Raw genomic sequence first — 23,122 nt, 5'->3', positions numbered from 1 at the left:
GAGTAGTTGGGATTATAGGTGTGAGCCAGTGGCACCCAGGAAACCTATAAAAAATTTTTAAAACATGTATTTTTGGGGACTGTGGGGTATGGCTCAAGTGGTAGAATGCTTGCTTACCAAGCTCAAAGCCCTAAGTTTTATCCTTAGTACTGCCAACAAACCAAAACAAAAAACTCACATTTTTGGCATTTTGCAGGAATTAAAATTAACACACTTCATTTTTTGTTGTAGGCTCATAGCAAAATTGAGCAGAAAATACAGAGTGCCCTTGTAATGCTTCACCCACCTCCACACAACTTCCCGGTTATTGATATTCTACAGCACAGTGGTGGATTTTGTCACTGTTGATGAACCTACGCTGACACAGCAGCAGCAGCATCTGACGTTCAGAGCTCACAGTAGGGCTCACTCTTGGTGAATAAGGATATTTTTCTGGCATTTTATAGGTGTTACTTTTTATACTTGATCTTAGCCAAGAGCCAAGAAGCAATAAATATTTCCAATAAATAGCTATTTTTCGCTAACATAAGAAAATTAAATAATAACGTGCTCTTCAACAATGTTTCCTGGCAGTGCTGGGGCTTGAACTCAGGGCCTTGTGCTTCTACAGGTACTCCACCACTTAAGCCGTGCCTCCAGCTTCAATAAGAGAATCTTGTAAGCTGGGCACTGGTGGCTCACACCTGTAATCTTGCTACTCGGGAGGCAGAGATTAGGAGTATCATAGTTCAGAGCCAGCCCTGGCAAATAGGTCACAAGACCCTTATCCTGAAAATTACACACACACACACACACACACACACACACACAGAACTGGTGGAGTGGCTCAAGTGGTAGAGTGCCTGCCTAGCAAGCATAAAGCCGCAATGCCACCAAACCAAGAAAAAAAAGAGAGAGAGAGAATCTTTCATTTATTTTTGCTATAGTAGGGTCTGAACTCAGCCTTCTTCAGCAATTCTTATCTAGAAGTTTATTGTTTGAAAATTTCTTTGGTACTTAAAGAGCATTCTAAAGTAATAGATGCCATTTCCTTGAAGGGTCTATTTTACAATATTTATCAAACCAAAATTACCTTATAAACAAACCTTCTTAATCTAATAACATATTTGAAAAATCTACATCTGTTAATCATACTTCCTTGCTAAGACCAGAAATAAGGAACTTACAATAGCCACGTCTATACCACATTGTATACCTAACCATTGTAATACGGCAAAAAAAAGAAGTTAAAGCATGAATACTATAAAGAAAGAAACAAAACTTCTTGCAATGATATGATTGTTTACGTGGAACATCCTAATATACAAGATACAGGAATGAACACGATAGCCTCCATCTTACAGGAACTTGCTGGTTTATAGCTGTAGTAGCAATACTATAAGAAATGTCTACCTTAGTGAGGAAGGATGGCTTCTCCTATGCCTTTAGTAAGTGATTTTTAATTTTTTCCCCCCCTATGGCTAGGGATTGTGCTTCTAGTCTTTCTATTTTTATTTTGTTTTTGAGATAGGGTCTCCCTAACTTTGCCTGGGCTGGCCTCAAATGTGGAAATCCTCCTGCTTCTGCCTCTTGGGTAGCTAAGCTGCTTCTTAAAGAGTAGGAACTTGGAGGCTGGAGACATGGCTGAAGTGGTAGAGCACTTGCCTAGCTTGCAGAAGGCCCTAGGTTCACAACCGAGTACCACAAAAAATAATTTTTTTTAAAGTAGGATTTTGGTCTTTAAATAGTAAGTAGTGGGAAACATGGAAATTTAATCCAAAATAATCATATTTACACTTTATAGAGAATTCCAACAAGGGAAATAGGGATGGGCAGGAATGGTGAGAGACTAGATGAAGGGAGACCAATCACAGAACTAATGTATTTATTCTGGGAGAGATGATTGCCTTAATAGTATTGATAGGGCCATTGTAGGAAAGAAAAGTGGCTAGGACTATTTAGGGGATACAATTTATAGGACTCCATCGCTGTGTTTCTGGCTTTTGTAATTGAGCATGTAATCTTTGATTATACATGGAATGGAAGAGGAAGAGCAAATTTTGGTTGAGAGAACAGGGTTGATGGGGAAAGTAGGATAGAATGCTGGACTTCATGAATTCTGCATGCATTTTTCAATGGGTTTTTTTTCTTTTCCCTTTATTCCTCATTCAGCTCATATCACTTGGTGACCTCACTTTAGAGTAAAACAATCATCCAATGACTATTAGAATCACATCAGTCATTTAGTTTCCAATTTTTCTGAGATTTTCTGGGTATCTTTCTCTTACTGGCTTGTGTAATTTAAGAATGTTATGTTCCCTTAATGGATTGGCTTCGTTGTCATTATGAATGTCACTCAGTATCACTAACAATATATTTGATCTGATAATTTATCTGATATTAATACAGCTACTCCAGCTTTCTTTTAATTAGTGTTAGCATGGTATATCTTTTGCCAATCTTTAACTTTTAGCCTAGTTGTGTCTTTATATTCAAAATGAGCTTTGTGTAGGTATAGTTGTATCTTGCTTTTCAGGGTTTTTTTCCTTCTTTCTTCGGTGGTACTGGAGTTTTGAACTCAGGGCCTTGTGGCACTTCTGCCACACCCTAGCTGTATCTTGCTGTTTTATCCAATCCAACAGTCTCTGCTTTTTAACTGAGCTGCTTAGGCCATTCACATTTAAGTAATGTTGATGTGGATGGGCTCAAATCTGTTCTTACTATTTGCTTTCTACTTGTCCCATCTGTTTCTATTTCTTTTTCTTGTTTTTCTAGCTTTTGGGTTTAATTTTTTTAAGTTTCGTTCTATTCTGTCTCCTTTGTTGACTTACTACTTAAGCCTCTTAGGATTTGGGGTGTTTTTTTTTTTTTCCTGCAAAAAAAAAACAAACTGTACTTTAGTGCTTTGACATGGGGTTTGAACTCAAGGCCTCACACTTGCTAAGCAGGAGTTCTTACCACTTGAGCCACTCCTTTCTCTGCTTTCTAGTAGTCACTTTAAGGTATGCATTATTCAGTTTTAATTTGTCATAGTTTATGTTCAAGTAATATACCAGTTTGAGAAAATATAAGAATCTCCTATTTTACCATCTCCTGGCCTTTGTGCTATTGTTATACATTTTACATCTTTACTGCAAAAAATTCTATCATGTTAATGATTATTTTTCCTTCAAACAATCAAGTTTATTTAAAATCGATTTAAAAACTGAGAATAAATTCTATTGACCTACATATTTTATGGTTGCTAGTGTTCTTTGTGTAGTTTCAGATTTCTAAATGGTATCATTTCCTTCTGCAGAAGGGCTTCCTATAACATTTTTGGTCATGCACGTTTTCTGGTAATGACTTTTTTCAGCTTTTCTATGTCTAGAAAAGCATTCTGCTTTGGTTTTCACAAGGATTCTTGGTTGAGAGGGTTTTGTTTTGTTTTGTTTTGGTGTTTCATTACTTCCCCAGTTCATGGAGCACTCTTGCTAGAATGCTACTTCTCTCTCTCTCTGGTGCTTAACCACCTTGACCTCCCCTTCTAATTCCTTTGTCCTTCATTCAGGAAGACTGTTAGACTCTGTCTAGCTTCTTCCCTGTGCTTCAGCATGGAAACCTCCTGGGAAATTGTGGAACTCACCTATTTATTTCTCTCAGAAATCACTGTCCTGCACTGTTGATTGTCCAATGTCAGGGGTGTTATTTTGTGAGGTTCAAAGTACGAGGTTAAATCATCCCTGTTATTCCATCTTGATTAGAATCAGTAAAAGACCACCAAAGTTAAGCCAGTCATTCTAGCCACCCTATCTGCTTTGTAGAAGAATTCATTAAAGGAGGGATATAGAAATGAGAGGTTTTCCCTCTAGCATATTTTCTGGAGCATATTTTCATAAGACTTTAGGTTAAGTCCTGTTCTCCCTGTGTACAGAGGCCATCTCTGAGCATAGAGAAAAAGTTCCTTTCTCTCCTAACATCATGCCCATTTTATAAATTAAGAGAAATTAAGTAACATATCTGAACTTATCCATGATTGGACTTACTGGGTTTTACTTTTTGTAAAGCTGAATTCTCCAATGAAGATTTTAATTATAGTTATAAAACAGTTATTTAAAAGTGAATTTTGTTTTCAAAAAATTTCTTTACATGAATTTTAATATTTACTTTGGCCATCAGTTATATAAATAATCTCATTTCATTTGTTAAGGAGTGAAGATATGCTTCATGACATTCATTGACTCAAATACATTATAAAGAAAATACCTCAGGAAATCAAAATCTCTCTCTCTCTCTCTCTCTCTCTCTCTCTCTCTCTCTCTCTCTCTCTCTCCTCTCTCTCACTTCTCTCTCTCCCTATCTCTCTGTCTCTCATACCTGAGTTTGAACAGGTACTCTACCACTTCAGTCACACCTCCAGCCCTTTTTGCTCTAGTTATTTTGGAGCTAGGACCTTGCTTTTGCCCAGGCAGACTTGGACTGCAATTCTTCTATATATACTTCCTTCTGTAGCTGGGATGACAGGTGCATGTCATCATACCCAGCTTTTTAACAACCTCCCTCCCTTCCCCAATTGCTGAGATGGGATCTCACTAACTCTGGTTGGGCTGGCCTGGAACTATGATCTTCCTAATCTTAGCCTCCCAAGTAGCTAGGCTTAGTGAGGCACAGGCACCTGGCTTAAATCAAAATTTCTTAACTTACATTCATCAAGTCCTTTGTACAAAAACTTTACTAAGAAAGTCTGTGACTGTATGGAGTAGTACATTTATAGTGAATTTTAAAATTAATTGCTTACTGGCTATACACAGTTTGCAATTTCAAAGTTGGGATATTAACTGACAGTGAATCTGATAATTCCAACCAGAACAAGTTGTGCCCCAAAACAAAAGGATAGGATTGTTATTTCATGGGCTGGGAGTGTAGCTCAGTGGCACAATGCTTGCCTTAGCGTGTGTGAGGCCCTGGGTTTGATCCCTAGCACTGGCTCATAGTAGTGAGAAAAATTATTGTTTCAACTTGCCCAGAGTTACTAAGTATTTGAATTTACATCTAGTTGATTGTAAAGCCTATTTTTTTTCCTCCCAGTTATGCCATAGTGTTTCACTATTACAGTTTTATAAGGAACTATGACATTTTAATATTTCGGATTTAAAATTAGTTAAAATTTTGACATATTTAACACTTAGTAAAGTTAATCTTTAAGATATTGTTTATATAAAACCAACAGAAGAAATTATTATAAGCAATATGGTTATCAAATAATAGGTCTTCTCTTACCAGAGAAATAATAATAAGGAGAACTATCCAAATTATTGAAAATTTCCTGAATTGTCCAGGAATCAAGGGATTCTGTTGTAGTATGCAATTTTTAGCAAGAAAGTTGATGAATTTATATCTCATTTTCCTCATCTTGGAGACATATATTAGGTTAGATGGCTTCTAAGATCATTTTATAATTCTCACTTAAAATAGCAATATATAGTACATACCTATGACAATGGAACATAAAAATAACAAAGAATATTTCAATCACTGGAATTCAACCTATTAGTAGATAGACATCAGTGAAATGTTAAGAATATCATTATAGAGAAATGGACAGATTGGCATAAATACAGAGATGTCAAGATAGTGCTGAATTTTACCTGAAGCAATGATTGACTATATTGATCTGTCCTTTTCTTTTTCATGCTCACATTTGTGATCAGTGTCCCAAGTTTTAGAGAAGTCTGGCTGAAATTAGTAATATAGCCCATCCAGGAACAGAGTGAAGTGTACCCACATGGAGATAAAGTTTATGACCTTAGGATTGTGTGCCAGCACCCTGCAGTAACCATTCATAGCCTGGATGATTTACATAAGCTCTAGGGAAGAGTACAAAGTTAGTTAAAGATCAGTGAGGAGAGGGGTTGGGAAAGGGTACCTGTGTGGCAAAGATAAGAAGTGAGGAAAGTACTTCAAAAACTCTAGTGGGAAGGAGAGGATGCTTGATAGGTGAAAGAGAATGAGCAACAGCACATTTTACAATGAGTAGATCATTGTATAGATGGTAGTTTGGCTGGAACAGAGAAATCATGTAGGGAGCAGTAAAAGATGACTTGAAGAAGCCATTGTGGAGACGAGGTCTTAAGCAAGGTCACCCAGTATGTAACTCAAAAGCAGCATTCACATCAGGATCTACCACTGCACAAGCAGAGCAGCTGACTCCATGAGTAAGAGTTTTATACCAAATTCATTAGGCAGTTGAGGAGCCAATAAATAAAGAATCCCAGCAAAAACAAACAAAAAACCCTTTGAACTCAGAGCATTGTGATGGAATGGATTTTCAGGAAGATCATCTGTATTCTACTGCAAGATGGATAAGGACTGGTGATTAATCAAAACACAGTGGTTCTGGGGTCCTTCTACCTCCAGGACTTCAGTGAGGATTGTGTGGGCACCCAGACTGACTGGCAGCTAGGACCGGCCGCTTTTAACTGGCATGTTCTTCTGGATCTGGGGTTAGCAGCTTCTTCAAAGTCCCCAGCCTGTTCTGACCAACTAGAAAAGTGAGCATCAGTGGGAGAAAATATTTGCCAGCTACACATCAGACAAAGGACTGATAACCAGAATATATAGGGAACTTAAACAACTAAATTCTCCCAAAACTAATGAACCAAGAAAGAAATGGGCACGTGAACTAAACAGAACTTTCTCAAAAGAAGAAATTCAAATGACCAAAAAACACATGAAAAAATGCTCACCATCTCTAGCAATAAAGGAAATGCAAATTAAAACCACACTGATTCTACCTCACCCCTGTTAGAATAGCCATCATTAGCAACACCACAAACAACAGGTGTTGGCAAAGATGCAGGGAAAAAGGAACCCTCTTACACTGTTGGTGGGAATGTAAACTAGTACAACCACTCTGGAAAAAAATTTGGAGGCTACTTAAAAAGCTAGACATTGATCTACCATTTGATCCAGCAATAGCACTCTTGGGGATATACCCAAAAGACTGTGACACAGGTTACTCCAGAGGCACCTGCACACCCATGTTTATTGCAGCACTATTCACAATAGCCAAGTTATGGAAACAGCCAAGATGCCCCACCAGTGACGAATGGATTAAGAAACTGTGGTATCTATACACAATGGAATTTTATGCAGCCATGAAGAAGAATGAAATGTTATCATTCGCTGGTAAATGGATGGAATTGGAGAACATCATTCTGAGTGAGGTTAACCTGGCCCAAAAGACCAAAAATCATATGTTCTCCCTCATATGTGGACATTAGATCAAGGGCAAACACAACAAGGGGATTGGACTATGAGCACATGATAAAAGCTTTAGCACACAAGGGAGGGGTGAGGATAGGTAAGACACCTAAAAAATTAGCTAGCATTCGTTGCCCTTAACGCAGAGAAACTAAAGCAGATACCTTAAAAGCAACTGAGGCCAATAGGAAAAGGGGACCAGGAACTAGAGAAAAGGTGAGATCAAAAAGAATTAACCTAGAAGGTAACACACATGCACAGGAAATTAATGTGAGTCAACTACCTGTATAGCTATCCTTATCTCAATTAGCAAAAACCCTTGTTCCTTCCTATTATTGCTTATACTCTCTCTATAACAAAATTAGATATAAGGGCAAAGTAGTTTCTGCTGGGTATTGAGGGGGTTGGGGGGAAAGGGAGGGGGCGGAGTGGGTGGTAAGGGGGAGGTGGGAGCAGGGGAGAGAAATAACCCAAGTCTTGTATGCACATATGAATAATAAAACAATTAAAAAAAAGTGAGTGTCGTAGGCATTGTGGAACTGAACGAACGATGGGAGTGATCTATGGATTAAATAGTAAAAACAATATTTAAAAAGAAAGAATGTTGTTGAGTGCTAGTGGCTTACACCTGTAATCCTAGCTACTTGAGAGGCTGAGATCGAGAGGATCACCATTTGAGGCCAGCCTGGGCAAATAGTACCTAAGATCCCATCTCCAAAATAACCAGTGTGGACTGGAGGTATGGCTCAAGCAGTAGAGCGCTTGCTTTGCAAGTGCAAAGACTTGAGTTTAAACCCCAGTCCTACCAAAAAAAAAATATATATATATATATATACACACACACACATATATATACATAAAAATATATATATATATATACACACACTAAATTGTAAATTATTTTCTGGCTGATATTAGATAAACTCTTGTTAACTGAAAAATAACAAGTAAATATGTAAATAAAAGCATTTTTCAGGGTCATCTATTTTAATTAGAGTTGTTACTTTTTGTAACCCCTGCAACCTCTTAAAGTAGTTATGGTTGCCTTACTTAATACAGGCATTTGTGGAAACACACAGGTAACAGCATACTGGCTCTGGTTTTGAGAGGGTAGAATTTAGTAGTCGAAACATTGTTTTCTTTTTAAAATCAAACTTTAAGATTAGGTTAAGAACTAGAATATACTGATAACATAAGGAACATGTGACAGAAGGCACTTGAGAATGGATATTAAGAATAAGAAGTTATGCTTAAAAAAAAAAAAACGGGCTCTTGGTTAACATGACCAGTAATGGGTACCAAAACTTCATGTATTCAACAAGCGTTTACTATAAAATTACCCATGTGCCAGATACTTTTCTTTTCTTGATGTGTCATTGTTTTGTTTTTTGTTTCTGGGGGTTGTTTTGTTTGTGGTGGTACTAACCAAGAACTTTTTCTAGACAATGAGCCTTGAAGGTTGTTTTCCAGTGGTGACAGAAAAAACCAAAGCAAATTAATAAGAAAAATATTAGAGCTAAATGCTATGCCATAGTTGTAGAAAAGGTGATGTGAGGGGGGCTGGGATTGTGGTTTGCTGTAGAGCATTTTCCTAGCATTCAAGAAGCCCTGTGTTCAATCCCCAGCACCGAAATTTCTTTTTTTAAAAGCCAAAGTGGTCAGGGATGGCTTTTCTAAGCAGATATTTAAACTAGAATCTGAATGACAAGGAGCAACCCCTCCAAAACATATGGGAAAGAGTATTCGGAGCAGAGTGTCTAAGTGGGAATGATGGTTCATGTTCAGGAGCCAATGGGTGAGTGAGGCTGGAACTGAAAGGGAAATGGGAGGTAATGAATGGTAGCGAGGGAGCAGATCAATAGGATTTGGAGGTGAGGAAAAGAAGTTGAATTTTACCCTAGATGCAATGAGCCGTTGGAGGATTGTGATATCTAATTTACGTATTAAAATGATTATCCTGGCTGCTATGTTGGTAAAAGAATATGGGAAAAGAATCAAAATAGGTATACTAGTTAGGAGGTTGTTATGGTTATTGATTTGTCTGACCTAACCTGTTATAACATACTTTCTGTTCTCTTCAATGTTATATTTTGCGTCAAATACTCATTTCTTCTAAAATGTGTAGTTAGGAGGGAAGCCTAAAAAGTCCATATTCATCCAGATTCTAAATATTTTTGTTTTTGTAAAAGTAAACTGTTTTCAGATGCCTTAAACTCAAATCTGTTTCTAATTTAAACTATGTCCTTGAACTATTAAATCATATCTACTGAATTCTCTTTAACCTTACACATTTCCCAGTTACTAGTCATATTCTTTACTTAAGGACACTCTACTGTCTGAAGTCTTAGGGGTTGACATTATAAAAATTTTTAACTATGCAGCTTTTCTAATGACTATCGTGATTTAGGTATCCTCATTTATTAAAATTTGGATAATTTTCCTAATGACTTCCCAAAAGTCATCATATAGTACTTGCTCCTAGGTAGTATTTCACATGTTTCATATGCCATTGTATGGATCCCTAGTGTTTTTATAATACTTATGTAATAGTTATATGGGTAACTACTATCATTTCTAAACTTTTTTCAAATTTTTCATTTAAATATTTAATACCTAGACTAAATTCCATAAGGCTTCTAAAAAATTGAAAATTCAACCAAATTGTAATCAAATGTTATATTATTCAGAAGTGCTTTTTCATAAAAGATTTTTTTATTGTTGTTTTGTTTTGGGGGAGTTTTTTTGGTGGTACTGAAGTTTGAATTTAGGGCCTTATTCTTGCCAGGCAGGCACTCACTGTACTACTTGAGCCACTCCAGCAGCCCAAAAGTTAGTTTTTATCACTTTAAACTTGATGTTTCCTAGTGCAAGAGTAAGTCAGTCCCTGTTAGGGACTTTGTAGTGTTAAGAATCAGTCAAGCACCCCCACCCCCAGCTCCCTCTCTCCCTGCACTCTCCCCATGCCCATCTCTTCCTAATCAGGCAGAAATACTGAAGTGCTCTCTTACAAAATGTACAATGGTAGTGGTGGTATCATGTAGAAGGCCCTAGATTCGGTCCCTAACAATGAAGTAAAGTTGATGAAGGGAATAATGAGCTTTTAGCTAAGTTTTGGTGTAGTGTATTTGTGGAGGTCATATACAATAGTGCTATGGTTACAGGCCTACAGATGGTCTCAAGGTAGTGGAGCAGTTGTTTGTATGTTGTAGTAGGAAGGGTTCTGGATTTGGATATAAAAGCAGTATGGGCTCTCTTACAAAGTAAATTTCACATTTTAAAAGATGACTTAATTATATTGAAAACTGTAGACTATATAATATATAAAAAAGTAAGATTAAGAGCTTCAATGGTATGTACAAAGAAATGATAAATGTTTGAGGTGTTGGCAATTGCCTTAATCTGACCATTGCATGATATAGGCTCATATTGAAGTATCACCCTGTGTCCTATAAATATGTACAACTAATATGTGTCAGTTAAACTAAAACTTTTTAAAAGTCATATAGTGTGATCCCAAGTTTTTAACCGTAACATGGAGGGATGTCTGATAGGCTTTTGCAAATACTGAAAATAGCTTCCAGGTCCTCTTTCTTCTTTTAAGGGTCTTTGGAGATTTATAAGGTTTGATGAGTGAAGTTATCATCGTGGAGAAAGAAAATTAGTGACTCTCAAAAAAAATTTAATATTAAGTTACAAGTCTTGAATGTTCTTTACTTTTTCACAAAATGCTCACTATAGTTTTTAAAACACAAATTTTTTTTTCTTTTAGATAAGCATCTTAAAATATAAGGCAAGACTACAAAGCAGTATGACAGGTTTTTCTCTGCCACTTGTAAACTGGATTAGAAGACAGTCCCCAGAATTCTAGAAACATTTGTGGAGATACTATCATTTTAATTTATAATCAGGATAATGTGCATTTAACCAGGTGTCAAGGAGTCTAGCTTCTAGTAGTCATCTTGCATGGTGTGATCTTGAATAAGTCTTTCAACTTCTGGATATCAGAATCCCAGTCACAGAATGCAAGAAGTTAAATCAATTCATCTTCAGTATCTCCCGGTTCTGTTACATTGTAATGCCATGAAACCAGAGTGACAAGCCCAGACTATTTGGATAAGGGATTTTAGAACCTGTATTCAGTGTATAGCTAGTACTTTTTGAATCTTACTCTTATTTTAAAGTTTAGTATGTTTATGTGTGTGTGTGTGTGTGTGTGTGTGTATTTCTCCATGTTCTATGCATTTAAATATGTTTCCTATTAACAGCAACTGTATTGTTAGCAATAAAAAAGTTCCTCGAGGAAGTATTTTACTTTTTTTCTGGTGTCTTTTTTTTTCAAATCCAAAATCACTTCTGGAGTTGCTGAGGCCAAAAACTTTGCCACCTTTTCACAAGTTTTGCCTCCCTTACTCAAGTCCACATCTCTTTTCCTGAGTTCTAACACCACATAAAGATGGGCACAGCTCAACCCTCACCTCCCCATCGATAGAGGTGCTGCAGTGGCTATACTTTTGGCTTCAGTTGCCCAGTCTGTTACAGCATTTTGTCTGGAGCCGGGTTTGGAATGTCTGGCTGTACTGACACAACCTTTAGACTCAGCTGCCACAGCACCTCAGAGAGGAAGTGGTCTTTCTGGTGTCTTGCTCTGGCTTTTATCCTTGCACCAGCTTTCTAGGCATCTTGCACCAGAAGAGCTGAGCCAAGGCTTCTGCACCCTGTCCTGCCCTGAGCTGCTTCAGCCACAACCAAGCTGCAGCCTCCCTGGTTTGGAAAGGCACCTGGGAGTATAATCCCGTGTTTGTTCTGCCGAAAAAACAAGGCTACAAGATTAATTATAGGTATCTCTGAACAATCAGATTATGAGTTTTTTCATTACAGATTTTATTTTTGTCAGTTCTGGAGTTTGAACTCAGGACCTCACACTTGCTAAGCAGGCACTCTACCACTTCAGCCACTCCACTAGCCCTTTTTTATTTTGGGTATTTTCAAGATAGGATCTGGAGAACTGTTTGCCCAGGCTGGCTTCGAACTGCAGTCCTCCTGATTGCTGCTTCTCAAGTAGCTAGAATTACAGGCATGAGCCACCGGTGCCCAGCCTTGTTTTATTTTTGAGACAGGGTCTTGCTGAGTAACCCAGGCTGCCCTCAAATTTGTAATCCTTCTGCTTCAGCTTCCAAAGTATTGAGATTACAGGCTTGTACCACCATACTGATTTGAATTATTTTTTGTTTTTATTATCCAATTTTATAAATTTCTCAGTAAATGTGTTACTTTTTAATTAGGAAAATGTTATTTATTACATTTTAAAAATCACATTTTTTCGAAGTTTTATTTTCCTCAATGTATCAGTCTGCTTGTGCTGCCATAAAATACCATGGACCCAGATATCTTATACAACAAAATTTTTTTTTCTCTCACTTGTGAAGGCTGGAAGTCTAAGATCAGGGTGCTAGCACTGTCAGGTTCTCGTGAGGTGGCTTGGCATCAGCTACCTTGTGCTCACATGACTTCCTCGGTACATGGAGAGAGAGGGGCATGAAAGGAGACAGAGAGAAATCTTAAATTTATGACCTGGAGTCCAATTGAATTAGAACCTCACCCATACTTCATTTTACCTGAATTACCCACTTAAACCTTATCTCCAAATACAATCATATTTGGAATTACAGCTTCAACATACACATTTAGTAGGGCTATTATTCAATCCATAGCACTTGATTACTTATTTATTTATAAATAAAATATTTATTTATTTATTTATTTGAGACAGGGTCTTACTCTGTTGCCTAGGCTGTCCTTGAACTCCTGGCCTCATGCGATCCTGCCTCATCCTCCCGAGAAGCTGGGGCTACAGGTGCATGCCACTATGCCTAGATTAAATTTATTTTTATTTTTGACAAGCGTTTTCTTTTAGTTCCATAACAGTACTTTCATCAGTCAAGGTTTTTGTGATTATAAATAGTCTGCTCACAAAGCTTAAAGGAACTGATATTGATCAATACAGAATACAGAAAACTCTCAGTAAGCCTTGTAAGAGACACTAGAACATTGTTAGAAAAAGCATTGTTAGAAAATACAGTAGTTGTAGGCAACTACAGTAATCTTACCTTAATCATGGATTTATTATACACTTTTGGTTTTTTGGCAGTGTTGGGGGTGTTGAACCCTGGGCCTCCCACTTGCTAGGCAGGTACTGTACCACTTGAGCCCCCACAAATCCTACACACAGTTTTGACTAAGTGCAGTCAAAAAAATTTTTTTAGTCAAAAGAAATTTCAAAAGCAAATGTTAAATTCCTGCACAGGCATTATGCAGCTCAGCGGGTGCAGAGAAGCTCTCAGTCACTCATATGTTATTGTCAGTTGTGTTTAAATTGTTGTGTGATCTGCTGAGTGTTTCCTGGCCCTTAATTTTGAGAATTTCTGCCTCCCAAAAAGCAAATGGTGCCCCAACAGCAAGGTAAAAGTTATAGTAAGCCTCCCAAGCCAAAAAGGGCACATAATGCAGTTAATTGAAGTGAAAAGGGTGGCATGTTTTAGCAGAAGTTGGGCAGCAAACTGGAAAAACGAATCCACCATCTGCAGTACAGTGCTGAACTCTATGCATCCTGAGCATGCTTGCTTTTCCTCAAAAGCAACCATAGACCTGTGATACCAAGAATCTGCTGTATTTTCTCTGGCTTTCTGTGACTATGAAGTCCCTCTTCTCTCATTCAGCATCTAGCTTGTTTCACTCTCTTCTTTACTGTTTACTATTCTATACCCATGGCAGTCCATAGCCACTGCATAGCTCCCAAGAGTACCCAGTTCAAGTTATAGCAAGCAGGGACAAAACGACATCTCTGAATCCTAATTCCAGTGTTCTGGGAAAGAGACTTTTGAATCAATTAGCTTTGGTGGCATTGGGGAACATGGTCACACATTTAAAGAAAGTTGGGAGGGTGCGCTCTTCACAATGGGGACTGTTAAAGCTTTGTGCCCATGGGATCTTCCTAAAACATTTTTGGACAGATGTTACATTCATTTTTCTGAGGGAAATATTAAGTAACTTGTCTTAAGCAATAGGAGCCTACTGTGGAATCCATCGTCACCTGTCCTCCACCACATGCCCCTACACAACTATGGCACCTTAGCCCAGAGTGCTAACCTTAATACTAGTGGTTGTCACATTATAATTTGTATTTAATTGTTCTGTCTACCATTCTGAGAATTTTTTATGTTTAGGACCCATGTGTTAATTAACTTTGTGTGTGTGTGTTTGTGTGTGTGTGTTTGTGTGTGTGTGTGTGTGTGTAATAAATTGGATAACTAAGGCTAGAACACAGGTTTCCTGTTTTTAAGACCAGAACTTCCCCTACTGAAACTTTGAGTACCCAAGAATAACTAAATTACATTTGTAGCCAATTTCATTGATAATAGTGTGTGTTCTATGCAGTGACTTAGGGAGTTGTGCTCCCATGCAATGTTTCACAAGAAGAGATGAGTGCCTCTGTTTACGTGGTTTAAATGATGTTAGGGTCTTTGAGTTGTCTGAGTGTTTGGCCCACCGATAGATACTCCTTCTCAGCAGTAACCCCTAAGCTCATCAGGTGTGAGGACAATCATTTAAGGTAAAGATTTAACAAATGCCTACACTACAGAAAATTTACTTTTAGTGTATGCAATAAAGAACAGTATAATATAATAAAGTTACCATTAATTCAATGGTGCTTTTATATAAATTTATATTAAATAATCTAAATAACTTCTATACTTTTTAAAAATAACAGTGCACATAAAACATCACTCACCTGGAGTAGCTAACATCTGGCATCATTCAGTATTCAGTAGTTTAGAAGCCACTGCTCTATGGAGTTCTTAGCGCTCTGGATTACCCCATGTGCTGGGGGAGGGAGCAGAATGAGGCCATAGAGTTTCCTGGGATCTAAATTTATGCTGTGGCAAGCCTGAGCTAGCCTTGAAAACCCACCAGGGAAGGATTGAAGATTCCTTTTCTGTATCCTTTGCTTTCCTCTCTTGAAGGACACCCATGATTTAACTCCATGAATCCCAAGAGACACTTGATTTATGACTTCATTTTATTCTTGGAGAATAGTTGAGACCCTCTCTTTTCCAATTGACACATTGTTAAATTAGGGTCCTATTTCTGGAAAATAATGCTATACTACAAAAATACCAAAATGAATAACTAAATTGTATGCCAAAAATATAATTTTCATTTACATTTCAAAAAACATGTATATTTAGGTATGTAAAAGGAAATTTTATAGTCCTAGTGAAAGACAAAAGTATGTATGGTAGTTGGGAGCCCAGATTCTGGAGCCAAACTGACTGGGTTGAAATTTCAACTTTGCTACTTTCTTATCTGGGTGCTCTTGGGCAAGTTGCTTTAAATGTCTATAAAATGGAGGTAGTGGCCCATGTCTTCCAGAGCCACTCTGAGGATTATTTGAGCTGGCACAGAGAAAGTGCTTAGAGCTGATGATACTGGGCGATGACAAGTTCTTTAGATTCTATTTGAGTTGTACTTTCCCTCTGCTCATTCCATGCTGACTTGTTTTGTTTTGAAAATTGTCTCTGAATCGAAAGCTTTTGAGAGAGCCAGGTGTGGTGGCCCACTTCTAAATCCCAGCGCTTGGAGGCTGAGGTAGAAGGATAGAGTTCAAGGCCAGCCTGAGCAACAACTCAAAACAAACAAAAACAAACTTAGAGCACTTATGAGAAAAAATTTTAAATTACTATGACGAAGTGGGGGAAAAAATTGCCATTGATAGCCAAAATATTAAACTCCTTATATTTCAAAACAGGCCTCTTGTTTTGCTAATTATAGCATTTCTCCCTCTGAAACTCTTGTCACTGTGAATGTCCACACCACAGGCATAGTGCTGTGAGAGCAAGGAACTTGTTAAAGAAGGGAAGAAAAGGGAGAAACACAGTTGGATCTGCATTTTTTCTGACATGTAACAATAGCAGTAAAGCATCTTAACTAAAAATATGATATAAGATATTTTAATCTTTTAGCTATTAGTGACATTTTGTATTTAAAAACTATTGTGGCTGGCATTTAAAAATGTAATTTACTATAGGATGATAAAAGTATTCCTAAATTTTTAGTTTAACTGAAGTCTTGATAAAGAAATTTTGTGCCAGTTCTGTTCAACAGGAATTTGTATTTCTCCGTTTGTCATGGGTAGAGATGTAGGTCAGTGGTAAAGCCCTTGCCTAGCATGTGCCGAGGCCCTGGGTTGCATCCCCATCAACACCAAAATGCAATTATCCATTTCTTTATGATTTTGTATATTTTGTAAATCAAGGGTTTACTGTACTTAAGCTATCTCATTTTTATTTTATTTTCATTCTTCTAGTGACTATTCTTGAGTGTGGAATGTGGCATTAGTTATTTCAGGCATAACAGATGAATTCCTTTTTATTTTAATATTTTTTATTTATTTTGAGATGGGGTCTCATTCTGTAGCTCAGGCTAGCATCAAGCTCACCTTCCTGCCTCAGCCTCCCAAATGGTGGGATTACAAACATGCACAACCACACCTAGCCAGTTGAGTTCTTATTAAGAGTACTTTACTTTAGGGCTGGGAATATAACTCACTGACAAAGGGCTTACCTAGCACATGCAAGGTCCTGGGTTCTAGTCCCAGCACTGGAAAAAAAAAGAGTACATTAAAGTGATGAATATTTTAAATATAATGCAGAACTTTTTTTTTTTATATACCAGATACCCTAGATGAGTATTTTGAATATGATGCGGAGGAGTTCTTGGTCTCTCTGGCCTTGCTAATAACAGAAGGGCGGACACCTGAATGCTCTGTGAAAGGTCGAACAGAAAGTTTCCACTGCCCTCCGGCACAGTCCTGTTACCCTGTAACTACCAAACATGAATGCAGTGACAAGCTGGCCCAGGTGAGAAATAGGTTTCAATGCTTTTTTATGTCTTTCATGTAAAGTAGTTAAATTCTGTCATCACCTGTGTTATATCACAGTTATAATTTTCACATTTAAATATAAGGTTGGCTGGTAGGCTCTTGAAGGCATGGAAGGTAGCTTTACTAATCACTGAGGCGATGGGGAGCCAATTTCATACCTGCCCTTTCCTACTTTAAATCTGACTGTCTTTGTTGCTGTGATTTAATTTTCTTTACTTCAGAGTTTCTGGCTCTTCCATTTTGTGTTCTTATTTATTTGTTAAAATGGGAATATATTTTCATTATGCTAATGTTTAAAAAATAATATTGTTAAAATATTTTTGGAAGGTAGGTTATAGTTTGCTTTAAAACTTTTTATCCCCATTATGTTTCTCAAATGTAGCCAAGTTTTTTAACTTTATTTTTTTTTTATTGTTTATACATTTATTCGTATGTGTAAACATTGTTTGGGCCATCTCTCAAGTTTTTAAACTTTAAAAAAAATCTTGCCTATTTTAAGTGTTAAATGAAAATGAGTTTTTGATATTTTGGTCATAATAATTAATGTTTTCTATGAAATTAGCAAAGTAGACAAGGCGGGGCCAACTCAGAGACCTGTCAGACATTTGAATGGCAGTTCTTTTCCCACAAAATAGAGCAAAGGTATCCTCCCCAAGGAAATTCACATCATAAATACCCGGTACTCTAGAGCTCACTAGCATGAATGAGTTATTTATTGAGAAATCCTAACTAGCCAAGTCTGAGCACAGCTCTACAATGGATGACTTGTTTCTCATACACATATCTACTTTAAAGTTTTCAAATTTAAATACAAAGTTAGGAGAGTTACTGAGACATTCTGTTTATATTCATTTCTCTAAGTGTCGCCAAGCCAGACGAACCAGGTCTGAGGTCACACTGCTATGGAAGAACAACCTTCCAATCATGGTGGAAGTGATGCTGCTGCCAGACTGCTGCTACAGTGATGATGGACTCACCACAGATGGAGTGGATCTGAATGATCCCGCAATTAAGCAAGATGCACTGCTGTTGGAAAGATGGACCCTAGAGCCAGTGCCTCGACAGTAAGTTGTTGGACTTAGTTTAAGTTGTTCCTGGTGTATCAAGTCTTCCATTACTTCCCACAAATTATTTTAATATTGTGTAGTGTCTTTTAATCCCTGTATTTATATAGCAAAATAAGATATTTGATACACTAATTAGTTGTGACTTCAGCTTTTGAAAGCACATATCCGGCGTGATATATTCATTTTGTACTTGGTGACATTTAGATTACGCTTGTTACTTCTCTTAGGAATGGTGACCGGTTCATTGAGGAGAAGACGCTCTTGTTGGCCATCCGCTCATTTGTGTTTTTCTCTCAGTTAAGTGCTTGGCTGAGTGTTTCTCATGGTGCTATTCCACGAAACATTCTTTACAGGTATGTCTAGGGTTAAAAAGGAATAATCCACATTCCCACTGTCTAGCATACTGAATGATATTAATAGCATATTTATTTCCTTCATTTCTAAACACAAGTAGATAAAATTTAATGAGGTTTTTCTCAAAATAAGTTATAGAAATTTAGGTTGCATCAGTATGAATTTTGCTTGTTGGATTAAATTTGGTATATAATTGTATTCAGAGAACTTTTAAACTTATTTTAGAGAACCAAGAAATGTGCTCCCATTATAAGGTGGAAACATTTTCTGGGATTCTGAATTTCTGTGATAGTCTTAAGTGTTGGCATCTTTAAAAATTTAAACATAGCTAGGTGTAGTGTTTCATGCTTGTAGTCCCAGCTACTCAGAAAGTTGAGGCAGGAAGTTCCCTTGAGACTAGGAGTTTGAGACCAACCTGGGGAACATAATGAGAGCCTGAATCAAAAAAGTGTGTGTGTGCACATAAATAAACAATAAATAAACATACCAGCTGCCAGGCAACTAATTTTATTTTTGGACAGGTGGCTTTAAAGTAGTTTCTCTTAATCACCTTACACAATAAACTTAGCTAAATCTATTTATTTACTACTAAATACAAACTCCTTTTTCTTTCTGTTTTGACAAGTATTGTTAAATTATGATGTTCTTGACCTTTTCTTAAAAAGAGATAGTTACTCATATATTTTTGTGGTGCTGAGGATCGAACCCAGGGCCATGCCTAGGCAAGCACTCTACCACTGAGCTACATCCCTGGCTCTATTCTTTTTTTTTTTGGTGGTACTGGGGTTTGAACTCACACTCGCTAGTCATGCGCTGTACCACTTGGGCCACTCCACCAGCCCCAACCCTACTTTTGACCTTTAGTGCTTAAGTTGCCTGGTGGCATTGAGAAGAAACCTCATCTCTTCCAAGCATAATCTGTCATGCCACTTAGGCTGACTTTACCAGAAGGATATGAGTGGCAGAGCAGCTGATAAGCCTCAGTGGAGATAACTCCAGCACAGATAGGTGGGTGATGCTGTGTGCCCTTATACGGTGCACAGTGATAAAGACAGAGCTTTTACCATCCACTGACCCTGTGTTTTTCTGTTTGGCTGTAGAATCAGTGCTGCTGATGTGGACCTGCAGTGGAATTTTTCACAGACTCCTATCGAACATGTGTTTCCTGTTCCCAACGTTTCTCACAACGTGGCCTTGAAAGTCAGCGTTCAGTCCTTACCCAGACAATCGAATTATCCAGTTTTGACCTGTAGTATTCACACAAACATTGGCCTTTATGAGAGAAGAAGTCAAGAACGTGAACTTAAAATGCATCAGCACCGCGATTCTAATGAAGGCGGACAATGTAGTCCAAACAGTTCTCAGCGTCTGTGTAGCAAACAAACTTGGACGGAAAGTGTGTTACATGTAAAAAGTGGCCCAACTCCAGAGTATACTACAGCCATCAAGAATGTAAAACTGTGTCCGGGCACTGGCAGCAGGTCTGACTATGGGACATCTCAAGCCAATATTCTGGGCTACAGTGGCATAAGCGATATAAAGTCACATGACACATCAGTGAGAACTTTAAAATCATTTTCAGTGATTGACTCCAGTGTCTGCAGTCGCCAGAATTCCTGGCCGTCAGTTGGTGAGACTAACCCTTTAATAGACTCTTTAATTCAGGATCGACAAGAAGTTATTGCAAGAATTGCTCAGCATTTGATCCATTGTGATCCAGGCACTTCACATGTTTCAGGACATCCATTCAGTGCTCAAGAGTCTACTTCACTTAATTCAAAACTTTACCAAAATGAAAATAGGAGAAAATGTAAGGACATATTCTCTGTTTCTTTTGGTAGTCCAGAGTTTACTTCCTCAGAAGACATCAATGAGGGGAAAATTAGGGGAAAACCAGAAACTCCTCAGAGTGAAACTTGGATTTCTAATGGACTTTATTCTCGTCAGTCTGCTGGAGAGACTAATCCTTTGATAGGCTCGTTGCTCCAGGAGCGGCAAGATGTCATTGCAAGAATCGCTCAGCACTTGGAGCATATTGACCCAACAGCATCGCTTATCTCCCGGCCAGTATTCAACGCCCATGACTCTCCTTCTGCTCCCTCTAAAGTGCTCAGGAGTTCATATGTAGATAAAAATTTGCTGAAGAAAAATAAGGATGATGTCTCTGCTTCTCAGGGAAGATTTTCCTTGTTAGGAGACAGCAGTGATGGGAAAAACTTAATACCTAGTAAGTCTTTTAGTTCTTCTAAATGCATTAGTAAAGAAAAGTCTTTGAAACCTCAAATAAGAAGTCAGTGTCAGAATAATCCTACTGAACTCATCCAAGGGACACATGAGGAAACACAGAACAAAGCTACTAGCTTACTAACTTCTTTAAATATGCCTCATTGCAGTGAGGATGACTTAGACTGGACACGCAGATTAGAAAATACACTTTCCAAGTCAAAATTTAAGGAGCAAGAAATTAGCAATGAAACTGATAAACAGTATTCAAATTGCAACAGTATTGACAAACAGACTTGCACAAATAAATACAAGGAAAAAATAATAAAAAATGAGAATTGTGATCCAGCATCTTTTGACAATCTCCAATTTGAGAATTCAAAAAAGTTTGACTCAAAATCAAAAGTTACTATGTTAGAAATGTCTGGCTATTTGAACAAGTATGAAAATAACTGCTCAAATAAAGACTCAAAAAGACTGAAGACTTGTGAGCAAAATACTAAACTTAATAGCATAGAAAATTATCTCAATAAAGATAGTGAAGGTTTCAAATGCAAAAAGTCAGACCAATTAAAAAATGAGCAGGATAAGAAAGAAGATTCAACTGATGAAAAATCTCAAAACTGTTCTCAAAGGAAAAATATAAAAGACTGTTTGTCTACATGTGAACGACTGAAAAATACAGAAGTGTTGGTAGGTAACATAATATTTCAAATATAATTCTCAGCTGCTTGTTAATAGTTTGAGTTTTGTTCACAGAAGATCTAGTTATAAAGACCCATGGGTGGGAATGGTGGAGTGGCTCAAGTGTTGGAACATCTGCCTATCAAGCTTGAGGCCCTGAGTTCCAACCCCGGTGCTACCAAAAAAAAAAAAAAGATAACGACCCAAGGTATCCATTATTTATAGAACACACAGTCTGATAAAATAATCCTTCTCCAGAATTATTAGTGTCCTTGCAAATAACCCACTCTCTTAAGAGCAAGTGCTGGGTAGATAGAAAAAATGGAGATCATATAGTTTAAAATCCTTTTATTAAAAAACTGCTATTATGATAATTTTTAAATGATCTATAAGGCCTATTATTTCAATCTTTTAGCTTTGTTCTTTATCCTTACCTACAATCTAAAAGGTTTGTTACTTATTTTTTTTATTATAAAGCACTGTTTTTAATATTCAGTCTGTGGATTCAGGAGAATGAGCACTATTTAATATGTATAAAATACTTTGATTTTCTATGGTCTTTGTATATTGCTTTCAGTTATATGACATGATTATAGAGCACTTTGTTCTCTTTAGTATTTCACCACGGACAGGTAGAACAGATAGGAGAAAACTGAGGCTCAGAATCACTCACGTGCAAGTAGTTACATACAAGTTTAGTGGTTGAGCGAAAGCACCCCCTGCCCTTAGCGGAGTCTCTCAACTTGTAAGCTAGGGTTCCTCTTACCAACTTATGATAATCCAGGACAAATTGGCAAACTTGCTTGATTCAAGTTCTTCCTGTTGCCTTTTTTGTTGTTCATCTCAGTGCTTAGGAACCACTGACAGAAAATAAATAGGAGTCAGAAAGAAACTCTTGTTAGCTTAAGGCGCTTTTTTGTCAGCAGCTCTGACCTAGTATAAATGGTTTACCCATTGTGTTATGCATTACACAATTGATGATTTAGGCTTATCTGTAGGAGAATTATAAAACCATTAGTCAAAGCCACTACTTCCAGTTTGGGCTTGAGTTACATACAATAAGTTATATACCTCCTGAAAACCCCAGTCTCAAAGCTGGGTATGGTTGCATTCATCTGTAATCCTAGCTACTTGGGAGGTAGAGGTAGTAAGATAATGAGCTTGAGGCCAGCCTGGGCAAAGTTAGTAAGACCCTGTCTCCAGTGAAAATGACTGTGGCCATAGTTCAAATGGTAGAGTGCTTTCAAGGCCCTGTGTTGAATCCTCAGTACTGCAAAAGAATAAATAAATAAATAAATGTATAAATACGAAATAAAAACCTCACTCTCAATTTTATAATAAGAATGTTAACTCTGCCTGTCTCATAGTTATGATGATGAAATAATAAATTTTGAAATATTTTTAAATATTTCATGTATTATTTAAATATTAATGTATTAAAAAGTCTTTTTTGTGGCACTGCGGTTTGAACTTAGGGCTCATGCTTGCTAGGCAGGCACTCTTCCACTTGAGCCACTCCACCAGCCCCTTTAATGTATTAGTTAAAAAAAAGATATTCCCCAAAATTATGATTATCACAAAAACCTTCTTGGCTTTACAAATATTAGCTTTTTTTCTGGGCGTGGTTGCATAC

General features: G+C 37.4%; 1 protein-coding gene across 10 annotated transcripts in view; it reads left to right on the top strand.

Moving 5' to 3' along the window:
* Atosa (atos homolog A) overlaps positions 1 to 23,122 on the top strand; it is an 84,773-nt gene that overhangs the window by 42,091 nt on the left and 19,560 nt on the right. For all 10 annotated transcript variants that reach the window (XR_012445480.1, XM_074065973.1, XM_074065971.1 and 7 more), the window contains 4 exons: positions 16,954 to 17,138; positions 18,023 to 18,225; positions 18,456 to 18,581; positions 19,683 to 21,498. Coding sequence is in view for 9 of the 10 variants with exons in the window: in XM_074065973.1 (XP_073922074.1) it covers positions 16,954 to 17,138; positions 18,023 to 18,225; positions 18,456 to 18,581; positions 19,683 to 21,498 (2,330 nt within the window). In the remaining variant the exon portion in view is untranslated. The remainder of the gene's footprint in view (positions 1 to 16,953; positions 17,139 to 18,022; positions 18,226 to 18,455; positions 18,582 to 19,682; positions 21,499 to 23,122) is intronic.

Source organism: Castor canadensis, chromosome 2 (assembly GCF_047511655.1).
Source record: "Castor canadensis chromosome 2, mCasCan1.hap1v2, whole genome shotgun sequence".
In the NCBI taxonomy this organism is placed as follows: domain Eukaryota; kingdom Metazoa; phylum Chordata; class Mammalia; order Rodentia; family Castoridae; genus Castor; species Castor canadensis.
The sequence above is the reverse complement of the archived record's forward strand: the minus strand, read 5'-3'. Positions and strand labels throughout refer to the sequence as shown.